The 12117-nt window shown below is 53.6% G+C and overlaps 1 protein-coding gene across 2 annotated transcripts in view; it reads left to right on the top strand.

The window, feature by feature from the left end:
- Positions 1–12117, top strand: part of CLUH (CLUH binding protein of NUMT mRNA) — a 33121-nt gene that overhangs the window by 7197 nt on the left and 13807 nt on the right. For both annotated transcript variants that reach the window (XM_054646856.2, XM_054646857.2), the window contains exons 2-11: positions 4384–4580; positions 6091–6262; positions 6424–6567; positions 6775–6902; positions 7513–7667; positions 8473–8598; positions 9454–9601; positions 10308–10400; positions 10621–11315; positions 11852–12069. In XM_054646856.2, the coding sequence (XP_054502831.1) occupies positions 4384–4580; positions 6091–6262; positions 6424–6567; positions 6775–6902; positions 7513–7667; positions 8473–8598; positions 9454–9601; positions 10308–10400; positions 10621–11315; positions 11852–12069 (2076 nt within the window). The remainder of the gene's footprint in view (positions 1–4383; positions 4581–6090; positions 6263–6423; positions 6568–6774; positions 6903–7512; positions 7668–8472; positions 8599–9453; positions 9602–10307; positions 10401–10620; positions 11316–11851; positions 12070–12117) is intronic.

The following is a 12117-nucleotide window of genomic DNA, read 5'->3' on the forward strand; positions in this document are numbered from 1 at the left end:
CTCAAAATGGCACTAGAGCTGATAATAGGAAATGCATTCCAAAGGTTGGTGCTGGTAAAGTAGGGGATTTAATTTTTAGTTTTGTCCCTCTTAAGAATTTCTCCAGTTACTAAATGTAGGGAAGGAAACTCCCCACTGACAGAGCAGTCCCTGCAGACCAGGCTAACTCCCAGCAACAGAGTGTCGCTGACTTTTGGATCCGATAATCTTTGAAAAGGATTTGTGTCTGACTTTGGTTTAGAAGATTTGTTTGAACATAAATCAGTTATTAACTAACCCTTCCCAGGATCCGTGCTATGTGCAGCCAGCAGGGTTCAGGTGTGCGCCCTCCCTCACGCCAGGATCTTTGCAGGGGTTTGCCAGGTGCCACTGCCACAGCCTGGCTGTAAATAGGAAGCGTGATTAAAGTAGGCCCTGTCACCTTGGCGTGTGAACTCCTCGTCCAGGCAGAGATGAAACCTAATCCTGCATCTGATCCTTTGTGCCAGGTGTGAGTGCAGATGGGTGGGTGTGGGTTGGTGCGGCGGTGCCCGGCCATGCTCTGCTCTGTGTGCAGGGATTGCTGTGCTGTGCTCGGTGCCTGGCCATGCTCTGCTCTGTGTGCAGGGATTGCTGTGCTGTGCTCGGTGCCTGGCCATGCTCTGCTCTGTGTGCAGGGATTGCTGTGCTGTGCTCGGTGCCTGGCCATGCTCTGCTCTGTGTGCAGGGATTGCTGTGCTGTGCTTGGTGCCTGGCCATGCTCTGCTCTGCTCTGTGTGCAGGGATTGCTGTGCTGTGCTCAGTGCCCGGCCACGCTCTGCTCTGTGTGCAGGGATTGCTGTGCTGTGCTCGGTGCCTGGCCATGCTCTGCTCTGTGTGCAGGGATTGCTGTGCTGTGCTTGGTGCCTGGCCATGCTCTGCTCTGTGTGCAGGGATTGCTGTGCTGTGCTCAGTGCCTGGCCATGCTCTGCTCTGTGTGCAGGGATTGCTGTGCTGTGCTCAGTGCCCGGCCACGCTCTGCTCTGTGTGCAGGGATTGCTGTGCTGTGCTCAGTGTCTGGCCATGCTCTGCTCTGCTCTGTGTGCAGGGATTACTGTGCTGTGCTCAGTGCCTGGCCATGCTCTGCTCTGCTCTGTGTGCAGGGATTGCTGTGCTGTGCTTGGTGCCTGGCCATGCTCTGCTCTGCTCTGTGTGCAGGGATTGCTGTGCTGTGCTTGGGGCAGCAGTGAGAACATTGTGTTCGTCGTGTTCTCACCGTGAGAACAGCACAGGCCAGAGCTCGGCAGCCTCCACCACACCTCGGGTACAAGCTGCAGCTCGAGTGCAGGAGGAGGGTCCTTGCTGGGACGCTGGCACATCCCTTGGAATGACAGGGGAGACCAGAGGTCACAGCCTTTGGTTGAGACCACAAACCCACGTGTCGAGGCCGACGTGACCCGGCAGGGAGCTCCATCTGCAGCAGGAGCAGGGTGGTGAGTGGGAGGAGCGCCGGGTTTGCCCCCGGAGCGGGTGGAACCGCTTCCCTGTGACTCAGACACCTTCCGTGAGCCATCTGGGGTGCAGCGAGAGCCCGCAGCCAGACACAGCTGCCTGCCTGCTTGGGACTTGAAGTGGCAGCAAGGAATGGGAGAGAGATCTCTGCAGGTGTCCCTAAGGTTCCTGTGCCTCCTCCTGCTGTCTCAAGTAGGCTGAAATCCTGTGAAATCCATGAGTGCCCCATGATGTACCTCCCTCTGCGCCGGCGCAGTCGGTGCAGAGGAACCAGTGACCCACTTTAGGGTAGCTGGGTGCAGCTCTGCTTCCCTCGGGGAGCACATCAGGTGAGTCAGCACCCAGCAGGCAGCACGGCCTCCAGGCCAGCTCGTGCTTCCTTGAAACATACCCACTCAGTGCAGAACCCCTCTGGAAAGCCTTGCCTGGCTCACATCCAAGGGTTAACCTGCTGCACGGCAGATCTTTCTCAGTCCAGACTTAACTTTTGTTTCTAAACTTAAGACTGTGCTGGCTGGAGCTTGATCCTCTAGCATAAGGAGACATGAAGGTGTTGCCTCTACATGTCTCTTGTCACAAAGTGCAGAGTTGTGCCAGCCCTGCCTTCACTCAAGGAAAAGAGAGATGGAAGGTGTGAACGTGTTGTATTTCTGCAGACTAGGAGCAGTATTCTGATTTCTGAAACACTAAGTAGTTTGGGGATCTTACACCACTGAGCAGTGAAAAGCAGAAGTGTGGTCCTGGCTGGTGGCTTTCCCTTGCTGTGTTTGGATTTTCCTGTTTCACTTGGCTTTGCTGCTGAAGGTGTTTGCTGTTCTCCAGACTGGCGTGTGCATGGGTTGCAGTGCCAGCCTTCCTTTCAGCCAAGTTCTGTCTCCTTTCTGGCTAGCACAGCAGGAACAGAAGTTGAGTGATCCTGCCCTGCTTGGGTGGGCAGGGGCCGGGCCAAGCCTGGCTTGGGCACCTGGCAGGTCATCCTGTCTGCAGTACCAGTAGCCCCAGGTGTAGCATTTCCCTGGTGGCTTGTCTGCACTCCCTCCAGATCCCCTCCAGGCAGCCCAGGACTATGGCTGTGCTGGCTGCAGGGTGTGACGAGGGGCTCTCCCCAGCCCTTTAGGCATGGTGTGGTTTTTCTGAAACCACATCTCTTGAGGCACTCTTGCATGGAGTGTTTCTTCCCCCTTTCTAGCATGACAGCAGCTTGCTGGAGCCAGAGCCCGGCCTCTCGTCTCACTTGCCCATGGCTTCATCTGTCAAAGAAATGAGCAGTGAGTGCTGGGGACATATGCACAGTGACAGGGACCATGAGCAGCAGCTGCTGAGCTGCTGCCTGAGGTTGCTCTGCTACCTGCTGCCTTTGGAATGGGTGTGCTCTCATTGCGTTTTTCCCTTTCACCATGTCCCAAGTCAGCCCTGACAGTCATCTCTGAGGATTTGCTGTTGGCAGTCGTTGTCTGGGGCAGGGACATGACTCTCCATGGGTGCTTTTGCGGGGCTTGTTGCTGCAGCCTCATGTTGTGCTCCAGAGGTGTGCAGGGGGGTATGGTGTTGCCATCCCTTTCTCGGGTATTGTGAAGCCTGGATGACTTCTCTGGGCTGCAGGAGCAGCTGGGGCTGATGGAGAAGAACTGGCTGTGACAGCTGTAGGTCCTCAAGCCACAGCACCAGCCTATGAGGTGAGGGAGGCTGAGTGGGGACCGGTGCCTTGCAGGAGGTGAGGATGAGGAGCGACACCTGCCAGATGGAGCTGGCTGCAGGGCTGCAGCCTCGAGGCATTAGCCTGGCTTGCAGCTGTCCTGGCCCTGTGCAGCCTTTGGAAAGGCTGTTTCTGCTGCCTGGGAAAGCACCCCACCTGCTCCATCTGTGCTGCCTGCAAGTGGGTGCCTGAGAGCACCAAGCTGGCAGTGCTGCGTGTGACCTTGGGGTGCAGCTGAGTGTGCTGGGCCAGCCCTGCTGGGAGCACAGCCTGAGGGGCACGGTGCCAGCTGTTCTCCAGCACCCACTGCCCCGGGTGTGCGGGGTGGGCTGGTGCCCTTGGGGCACGGGCCTGGCACGCTGTGGGGGAAAGGGGTACTCTGCCATCTCCCAGAGTTGCTATCAGCAGCTCTTTCCACTCTTCCAACTTCTCTTGGCAGCCCCTTGGTCCTCTTTAGTGTGGTCCCCAGCCTGGTTCAGAGGATGCAGGCTCCTCTAGGAGACTGGCAGCTTCTTAGATCTAATCAGGTCTCTGATGCTATCCAGCTTATTGAAAAAGGAAACAAAGCATTGCAGAGCTGTGAGGTGGGTGCAGAGAGCTCCCCAGCCCTGTGACGCATCTGTCTAAACGAGCACTTAAAATGTCGTCACCATTTTCTTGAATAAAAGTGCTTAGGCAAGGCCTCACCCTGGCACCACGGGATCTCTGTGAAGTATTTTGGAAATGCAGAGGGTGGCCAAAGGTGGGCAGGGCCATGGGAGCTGTTGTGTGCCTGTGGAGTAACCGGGCTGCCACGTGAGCGCAGCGGTGCCGCGCAGCCGCTGGCCTCCCTCTCCCTCTGCTCTCTAACGTGTTGGTGCAGAGGTTACAGCTGCCTCCAGGCCGCAAAGCACCACACACCCTTTTTTTTTTTTTTTAATTAAGAGGCTTAAGACAGCTCAATGTAGTGTACACTGACCCATCCTTCCTGCTCTCCTTCCCTCCCCTCTCTGCACATGGTTTGTGGAAGATGCAAACACCGCAGGCAAGTGAGAGCACATTCATTATGCTGTGAGGAAAGGGAGGGAAGGGCCTGGCACACCTCTGTCTAGTAAACAGCAAGTGCAGAATAAAACCCTGCCTTTTAGCCCCTGATTAGCTCGGGCTTTGCAGTGTCCAGGCCAGTCTCTGCAGCCCATTGGAGGGGACCTTGTCTAAACCCCTCTGTCCTTGCCCAGAGCACCCGTCTGGCGTGGCACTGATGAATGGCAGCGGCCCGCATGACAGCCTCAAGGGCGACAAGGATGCCAAGCAGAATGGCCACGAGGAGGCCGAGCCCGGAGAAGATGGGAACGACCAGGAGGTCATCGTCATACAGGACACGGGATTCACTGTCAAGATCTGTGCACCAGGGATAGAGCCCTTTTCCCTGCAGGTACCTGCCCTCGCCAGCTGGGGAAGGGGACAGAGGTGGGGAGTATTTGAGCCAGATCCTTTCAGCCAGGCAGGCAGGGAAGGAGGCAGTGCCTGGAAGGCCCCTGTTCAGCCTCACAGTCTGCACAATACCTCCAGGCTGCTCCCTGACCTGTCTGTCTTCTGACCAGGGCTACGTGGGGAAGGAGGCAGCAAAGGATGGAGGGTGCAGGAGACTGCCTGGCCAGTGCCTTGAGAGAAATGAAGGAAGAAGAGACATGAGCAAGAGGCTGCCTGGCCCAGGCCTGCCTGGGCATTGCAGGGACAGGGAGGGTGTTTCATTCTGGATCCCAGGTGTGGAGCAAGGGGAAGGAGAACTCACTGTGGTATAGCTCTTTGTCCATCACAGAGGGGCTTGGCTGTGGAGCTGAGCACAGGGAAAATGGCCTTCCCACTTCTGGGCTGTTCTAAAGCAGTGTTGTGAAAACGTGATTTCTGGGCCTGAGTGAGGAAGGGAAAATCCCTTGCTTGCTCAGCAGTTATGACATGATGCTGCTTCAGGCCAGCCTGGGTTTGGTACAGTGACAGGTGCTAACACAGCTCAGGGAGCTCAAGCCTGAAGACCAAGGGAATGATGCAGTCTCCACTCCCTTCTGCATGGAGAACTCTGCCTCATGTCATGTGGACAGTGACATGCTGCCAGGTCAGGATGAGCTCTCACAGGCCTGGTTCATAGTCCCATTTAGCTTGATACTTCACCAAAAACTATCTGAATGAAGTATCTCTTAATTCTGGGGAGAGGCATATGGAATCTAAACCCAGTGGGAAGTTCTTATCTGCCCCAGACTGGCAGAGAGTGCAGCAAAATCCCATCCCCTGTGGAAATAGCTGCGTCTCAGACTGGCTTTTTGTCTCCTTTAAATCCCCCTGGCTGTTAGTTTTAATGGGCTAATAATAGCAGGCCTCGTTGTTTACAGCAGCTTATGTAAACTACCCCGAGTGCTCTGGGTTTTCAGCAGTGTCAGTGGTGCTGGAGCAGAGCAGGGAGTGGGGGAGCAGCCCTGGTGCTCAGGGTGGGTCTGGCCTCCCCTGAGCCCTGTGGAGGTGTGGCACTGGCACAGCTCACCACGCACGGGGAGGAGGAGCTGGGCTGTTTTCCATGGGCAGCATCCAAGGTCTCACCACTAATCTGGTGTGAATGGATAAGGGAAGAACCCCACTTCCCCCACCACCTGCTGTTCCTTCAGTGCCCTCTGTCACCTCTGTCCCGTGCCAAGTGCTTGGTGCAGTGCCTGGCTCTTACATCTCTGGGTGCCAACCCCGTGGGGTGGAACTCAGGTGGCTGACCCTGCCAGAGGTGACAGTGCCCTCCCAGCAGGAGCAGGAGAGACCTTCCTGGAAAGGGAGGTAGAGTCTGCCTTTCCAAGCCTGGAGGGGGAGGTCTGAGAGGTTTTTGATATTGCAGCTGAGGGGCAAAGTTTGGCAAGAGCATGTGGGAGAGTAAACAACAATTGTGTTCTTACCTTCTTAAGGTTTCTCCTCAAGAGATGGTGCAAGAAATCCATCAAGTTTTGATGGACAGGGAGGATACCTGCCATCGGACCTGCTTCTCCCTGCAGCTGGATGGCAACGTCCTGGATAACTTTGCTGAGCTGAAGACGATTGAAGGACTGCAGGAGGGCTCACTGCTGAAAGTGGTGGAAGGCAAGTTCCTTCAGACATGGGAGGGAATGAGTGAGGGTTTTCTTAGGGAGTGATTTTGGCCACCTGTCAGCTCTTTCCTCTGGTTCCATTTTGAGAGCTGTGTGCCAAAGGAGTAAGCAACTGTCTAATTCCAGTTTCTTTCCTCACTTTCTGGTCATCAGAGCCATACACAGTGCGAGAAGCCAGGATACACGTGCGCCACATTCGGGACCTTCTGAAGAGTCTTGACCCATCAGATGCTTTCAATGGTGTGGACTGTAACTCATTGTCCTTCCTGAGTGTCTTCACTGAAGGAGACCTGGGAGGTATGGGTCAAAAAGACTTCTCTGGTGTGGTCAGTGGTTTCATTCCCTGACTCCTTGCTCAGTTAAACACGCAGTAACAGTCGGCTGTCCTGTGTCATTTAGGAGTGCAGAGAATACTTGGAGTACTTCTGCATCCCTCTTTGAATGATGACTGGGGGAGGGACTGTTCACTTTTCAGAACTGACTTTATGTCTCTGTCTGTTCTAGACAGTGGAAAACGGAAGAAGAAAGGTACCGAAATGGAACAAATTGACTGCACCCCTCCTGAACATATCCTGCCAGGTAGCAAAGAGAGGCCCCTGTGTGCCCTTCAGCCCCAGAACAGAGACTGGAAGGTAGAGTTTTCCTGTGTCAAACAGCTACTGGTACATTCCTCACAGCAAACTGGTGGTCAGGGATTGAAAGCTGAGCTGGAGTGGACTTTGGGATTTGCTCTGCTTGGTGCTTAACAAGCGCTGGGATAGCACTGCGTAGCCAAAAGAATAAAGTCCAGGAGCTGGTGTGCAAAACACTGGACATGGAGTCTGGACATCTGCAGAGTGTGGAAGGGCCAGGCTTGCTGGGATGGGTGGCAGAGAAGGGAAAGCAGCATTCCTCTGCAAAGTCCTGGAGACAGGATCTGCAGGTCACTACAGATTGCTCTTAGCTTTCCCATGCCCTCCCACTTGGATTCTGGTTTAGAAGCTGCCATTTGAAAACAAGTACAGCAGCCCAGAGGCCCAGGGTGTCTGCTTCCACCCGTGTCTCGTGGTGTGAAAGGCAAACTGGTGGACTGCAGAGGGCTCGGGAGGCTGTGCTCGGGAGACCAGGTGCGTTTGTAAGCTCTGTTTCTGGAATCGAGCAAGGGCAGCAGGTAAAAGGGATCTGGCATCTACATTGAGTGACTCTAACTCAAAGAAATGAATTCCTGCTGACAGGAGTTGCTTGTGTTGTGTTCTGCTGTAGCCTTTGCAGTGCCTAAAAGTATTGACGATGAGTGGCTGGAACCCTCCGCCCGGGAACCGCAAGATGCACGGGGACCTCATGTATCTGTACGTGATCACTGTGGAGGATCGGCACGTCAGCATCACGGCCTCCACTCGGGGATTCTACTTGAATCAGTGAGTAACTGAGCTTCTTCCTGTCCTGCCCTGCAGCAGCCAACTGGAAAACAACTCATAAACAAACAGTTGCAGCCCTTTTTTTTTTCCTGTGGCAGAAACAGCCTATTTTAATTCGCTGCTCACATGGGTTTGTGGGAGTTGCTATACTGGATTGGGCTGTTCAGTTATGCCTGGTACCACTTCTCCACAGTGGCTAAATGCCTGGTGCTTTAGGGAAAGTTCAAACATCCCATAATGTCATCAGCTATTTAGAGCATTTTCAGTTGGGAGGAAATTCCTTCCTGACTATTGCAACTATCTCATTTTGCCCTGAAGCAAAAGCACAGCCTGTCAGAACTCCCTGAGCTGGGTGCAGATTTGACTACAAATAATTTCTTTTTTTGTTTTTCTAATGGTAACTGTGAGAGCTGTTGTGGCTATGCCTGTTGGAGTGGCTGTGCTGAGGGATTTCTCTGTTAAGCAAAGGCACCTTTGGTGTGTTCCGGAAGTTCTGTGAAATCAGTCCTTCCCAGCTATAAAAATAGAAGCCTCTCTTGAGCCTGGGAATGGCTGAAAAAGGTCTAAATTTAAAAACCATCAGGGACAGGTAGAGGGTTACTGGCTGTGGGGAGACTGGATAAGGTCCTTGCTGCCCATCTGCCTCTTTGCCCCATGGTCTCTGTCCCACAGGCAAGGGCACATGGTGCAGCCTTTGGCAGTGTGCAGGTATGAAGAGCTCTCGGTCATGTTCCACGTTCCTAGAGTGTGGAAAGTTTCAGGTATGACAGTGGCTTTTGACTGTTTCTTTTTTTTTCTCTTGCAGGTCTACTGCATACAACTTCAATCCCAAACCTGCAAACCCTAGTTTTCTCAGTCATTCCTTGGTGGAACTACTTAACCAGATCAGCCCTACCTTCAAAAAAAACTTCTCTGCTCTGCAGAAGAAACGGTAGCAGTGCTTCTTCCTCTCTAGCTCCTTGAGCAGCCCAGTGTGAAGCTGGGGAGGCTCAGCTGGTTCTGGGGATGCCACCGGTGCAGCAGGGATTGCAGTACCTGCTTCTCTGAGCTCATGTAGTGGTGGGTGGTTGGGACACGTCAGGGGAAGCTGCAAGGACCAGAGCACCTGACTGAACAACAGGGCAGCACTCTGAGGATCTCCCTGATCCACAAAAGAGACTGAAGCATAAATATCAGTGAAAGTAACACAAGAGGGCTTTGTATAGGCTTACAGTGGCAGGAGGTTGGTTATTTTAAACATGTCTGTGCATGCTAATATTCTGTAATTTCCTCTAGCTCCTATAATAATAACACAACAATAAGGCATTGTTTGATTCTCCCGTCCTTGCTGCAGGGACCATTTGTTCTGCTCCAGGACAGTGGGTCCTGTGCAAAAGCCTGTCATTCTTCAGAGTCACTTAATGAACTGCCTCGGCTCAGCAGGGTGTGGATTGATAGGCACATTGTGTTTGGGAGCTCTGCTCCTGCTTCATTAAGGAGATGAAAGTGACACTTGATGAGGGCTGAAATTAGCAGTGGCCTCCAGCCACCACTGTGACCTATCTGGCCATTTAAAAATGGCTGTACTGTGTTGCCTCTTGGGCCAGAAGTAGCTACAGATGAGCCCCCAGCCCCTGCTGAGAGCAGCCGGATTACACGAGAGACCTTTGGCGGTGCTTGGGTTTCCACTGCGCGCCGCTGTTGCATCGTGACCTGTAGGGACCAGTGCGAAAGCACAGGGAAATTCTCTTGGAATAGAAAGGATTCTTCCTTTATAAATGTGTAATTGTTGTTTGTCCCAAACTAGGGTTCAGAGACACCCCTTTGAGAGGATAGCCACTCCTTTCCAAGTGTACAGCTGGACGGCCCCGCAGGCAGAGCACGCCATGGACTGTGTCCGGGCAGAGGACGCCTACACCTCCAGGCTGGGCTACGAGGAGCACATACCTGGACAGGTACTGGTCTTGCTTTGCCTGATGACACTGGCAAGACTTTGCTGCCAGCTGTGCCAGGAACAAGTTAACTTCCAAAAAGTAACCTCTGTTATTTGTTGGGGGGTTTTGATCATCAAAGGAAAACTTGCAGGAGTCCTTGTTCTTTACAGGGCCCTTGACTACAGGGGCTGTGCTGCTCAGGCTGCAGGTCCATGAGCACAGGAGTGACTGAGAGGAGCAGCTCCTGCTCGGGTGTTTATAAATTCCATGTCCCTTCTCTGAAGAGTGCCACTGCACAGGAGGCAGACCACTCCTCATGCCATTCAGGCCTGGAATGGCTCTTGTATCTCTGAGCAGACTGCTCCAAATGCTTCAGCTGCAGCTTTCTAGCACGAAGTGCTGCAGGGCAGCAATGGCCAGCTGTGGGCAGCACATGCCTGCAGTGTGCCCACAGCACTGGCTAATGACACCTGCACTGTGCTGCCCCTTCAGTGCCCCTGCACTGGCTGGGCTGATGCAAGATCTGTCCCAAACTGCTGTTGAATAAAGTCCCCTCTCGAGCTGTGTTCATTCCTGCTGCTAAGTCACTTCCTCTGAGCCCCACAGCAGCCTGAATTCTTACCCCTTCCTTCTCTCCCAAAATGCCTTGTGAAGCAGGAATGCTGCCTTGCCAGCCCCTTCCCACACAATGCATTGCATCCCACAAGGCTTTCCCTCCCTCTTTCAGACCAGAGACTGGAATGAGGAGCTGCAGACCACACGGGAGCTGCCACGCAAGAACCTGCCTGAGAGGCTGCTGAGAGAACGAGCCATTTTCAAGGTAATTTTGGGATATGCAGGCAGCTCCTCACACAGCCCCTTCTTTGCTGCCTGTGTTCTGGCTCCTGGGACTTGTATTGAAGCCATTAGCCTGGCTCACAGCAGTAAAAGCCAGTGACCTGCCTGCCTGCTGGGAGGAGAGGAGCAAAGGAAAAATTTGCAGGGAGCTTTCAGAGCATGGGGGCCCATCCTGACCCTGCTTTCTCTCCATGTGCCTCCAGGTTCACAGTGACTTCACTGCAGCAGCAACGCGAGGTGCTATGGCTGTCATTGATGGCAATGTCATGGCCATCAACCCCAGCGAGGAGACCAAGATGCAGATGTTCATCTGGAACAACATTTTCTTCAGCCTGGGCTTTGACGTCCGTGACCACTACAAGGACTTTGGTGGAGACGTTGCTGCTTACGTGGCTCCCACCAATGATCTCAATGGTGTGCGGACCTACAACGCTGTGGATGTGGAAGGGCTGTACACGCTGGGGACTGTCGTGGTGGATTACAGAGGTTACAGGGTGACAGCTCAGTCTATTATCCCTGGCATCTTGGAGCGGGAGCAGGAACAGAGTGTCATCTATGGGTCAATAGACTTTGGCAAGACAGTTGTGTCACACCCCAAGTACCTGGAGCTGCTGGAGAAGACCAGCAGGCCACTGAAGATCCAGAAGCACAAAGTTCTCAACGACAAGAATGAGGAGGTGGAGCTGTGCTCCTCAGTAGAGTGCAAAGGCATTATTGGCAACGATGGGCGTCACTACATCCTGGACCTGCTACGCACTTTCCCTCCAGATCTAAATTTCCTGCCTGTTGAAGGGGAGGAGATGCCAGAGGAATGTAAGAAAATGGGGTTCCCCAAGCAGCACAGACACAAGCTTTGCTGTCTTCGTCAAGAGCTTGTTGATGCCTTTGTAGAACACAGGTGAGCAGAGCTTCTCCCTTCCTCCACGTGCATCTGGTCATGGTTCAAGTCAGGACCTTGCTGCACTGTCCTGGGAACATCCCAACAGAGCTCCCAGAAGTGAGCAGCTAATTGCCCTATTGCTTGGCTATGTAAATGCAGTTAGAGGAACTTAATTAACAAGAGGTGAGAACAGTAGGGATTTCAACAGGGAGCCAGGGAAAGAGATGGTTTGTGTTTTAGTGTCCAGATCTATTATTGTTGATTCCTGTCCAAATATCTAGAAGTTCTTTCCCTGCAGGCATCCTTTCCACTTGATGGCCAGGGAATGGGAAGGATTTATGCTGCTTTTTAAGGCTTTCCCAATGTCCCGAAAGTTATGTTTGTTTCTAGAGGCTGGAAAAAATCCTGTGGGCACTGCTGTAGGCGTGTTTGTGGTGGGATGTTTGGGTCACTTGGTGCTGGCAAGGCAGGGGAGCTCAGGGGGTGGGACATGTTCCAGACGTGTGGCGCTCTGGGATTCTGCTGTGCTGAACTGCTCTTCCCCTTTGCTGCAGGTATCTCTTATTCATGAAGCTGGCTGCACTGCAGCTGATGCAGCAGAAAGCCAACAAGCAGGAGAGCTCAGCTGCGCTGGAAAATGGAGCCTCTGCAGAGAATGGCGCGGCAGACAGCGAGAGGCCTGAGTCAGAGGACGGGAAGATGGAGGACAGCGTGAGTGGGCTGGACCAGGTGAAGGAGCTCGCGGAGACCATCGCGTCCGACGATGGAACAGGTACTTCACCCATCCTTCATCCTGGTGGGAGCTGCGCCAGGCTGGGCT

The sequence above is a fragment of the Agelaius phoeniceus genome, chromosome 20 (genome assembly GCF_051311805.1).
Source record: "Agelaius phoeniceus isolate bAgePho1 chromosome 20, bAgePho1.hap1, whole genome shotgun sequence".
In the NCBI taxonomy this organism is placed as follows: domain Eukaryota; kingdom Metazoa; phylum Chordata; class Aves; order Passeriformes; family Icteridae; genus Agelaius; species Agelaius phoeniceus.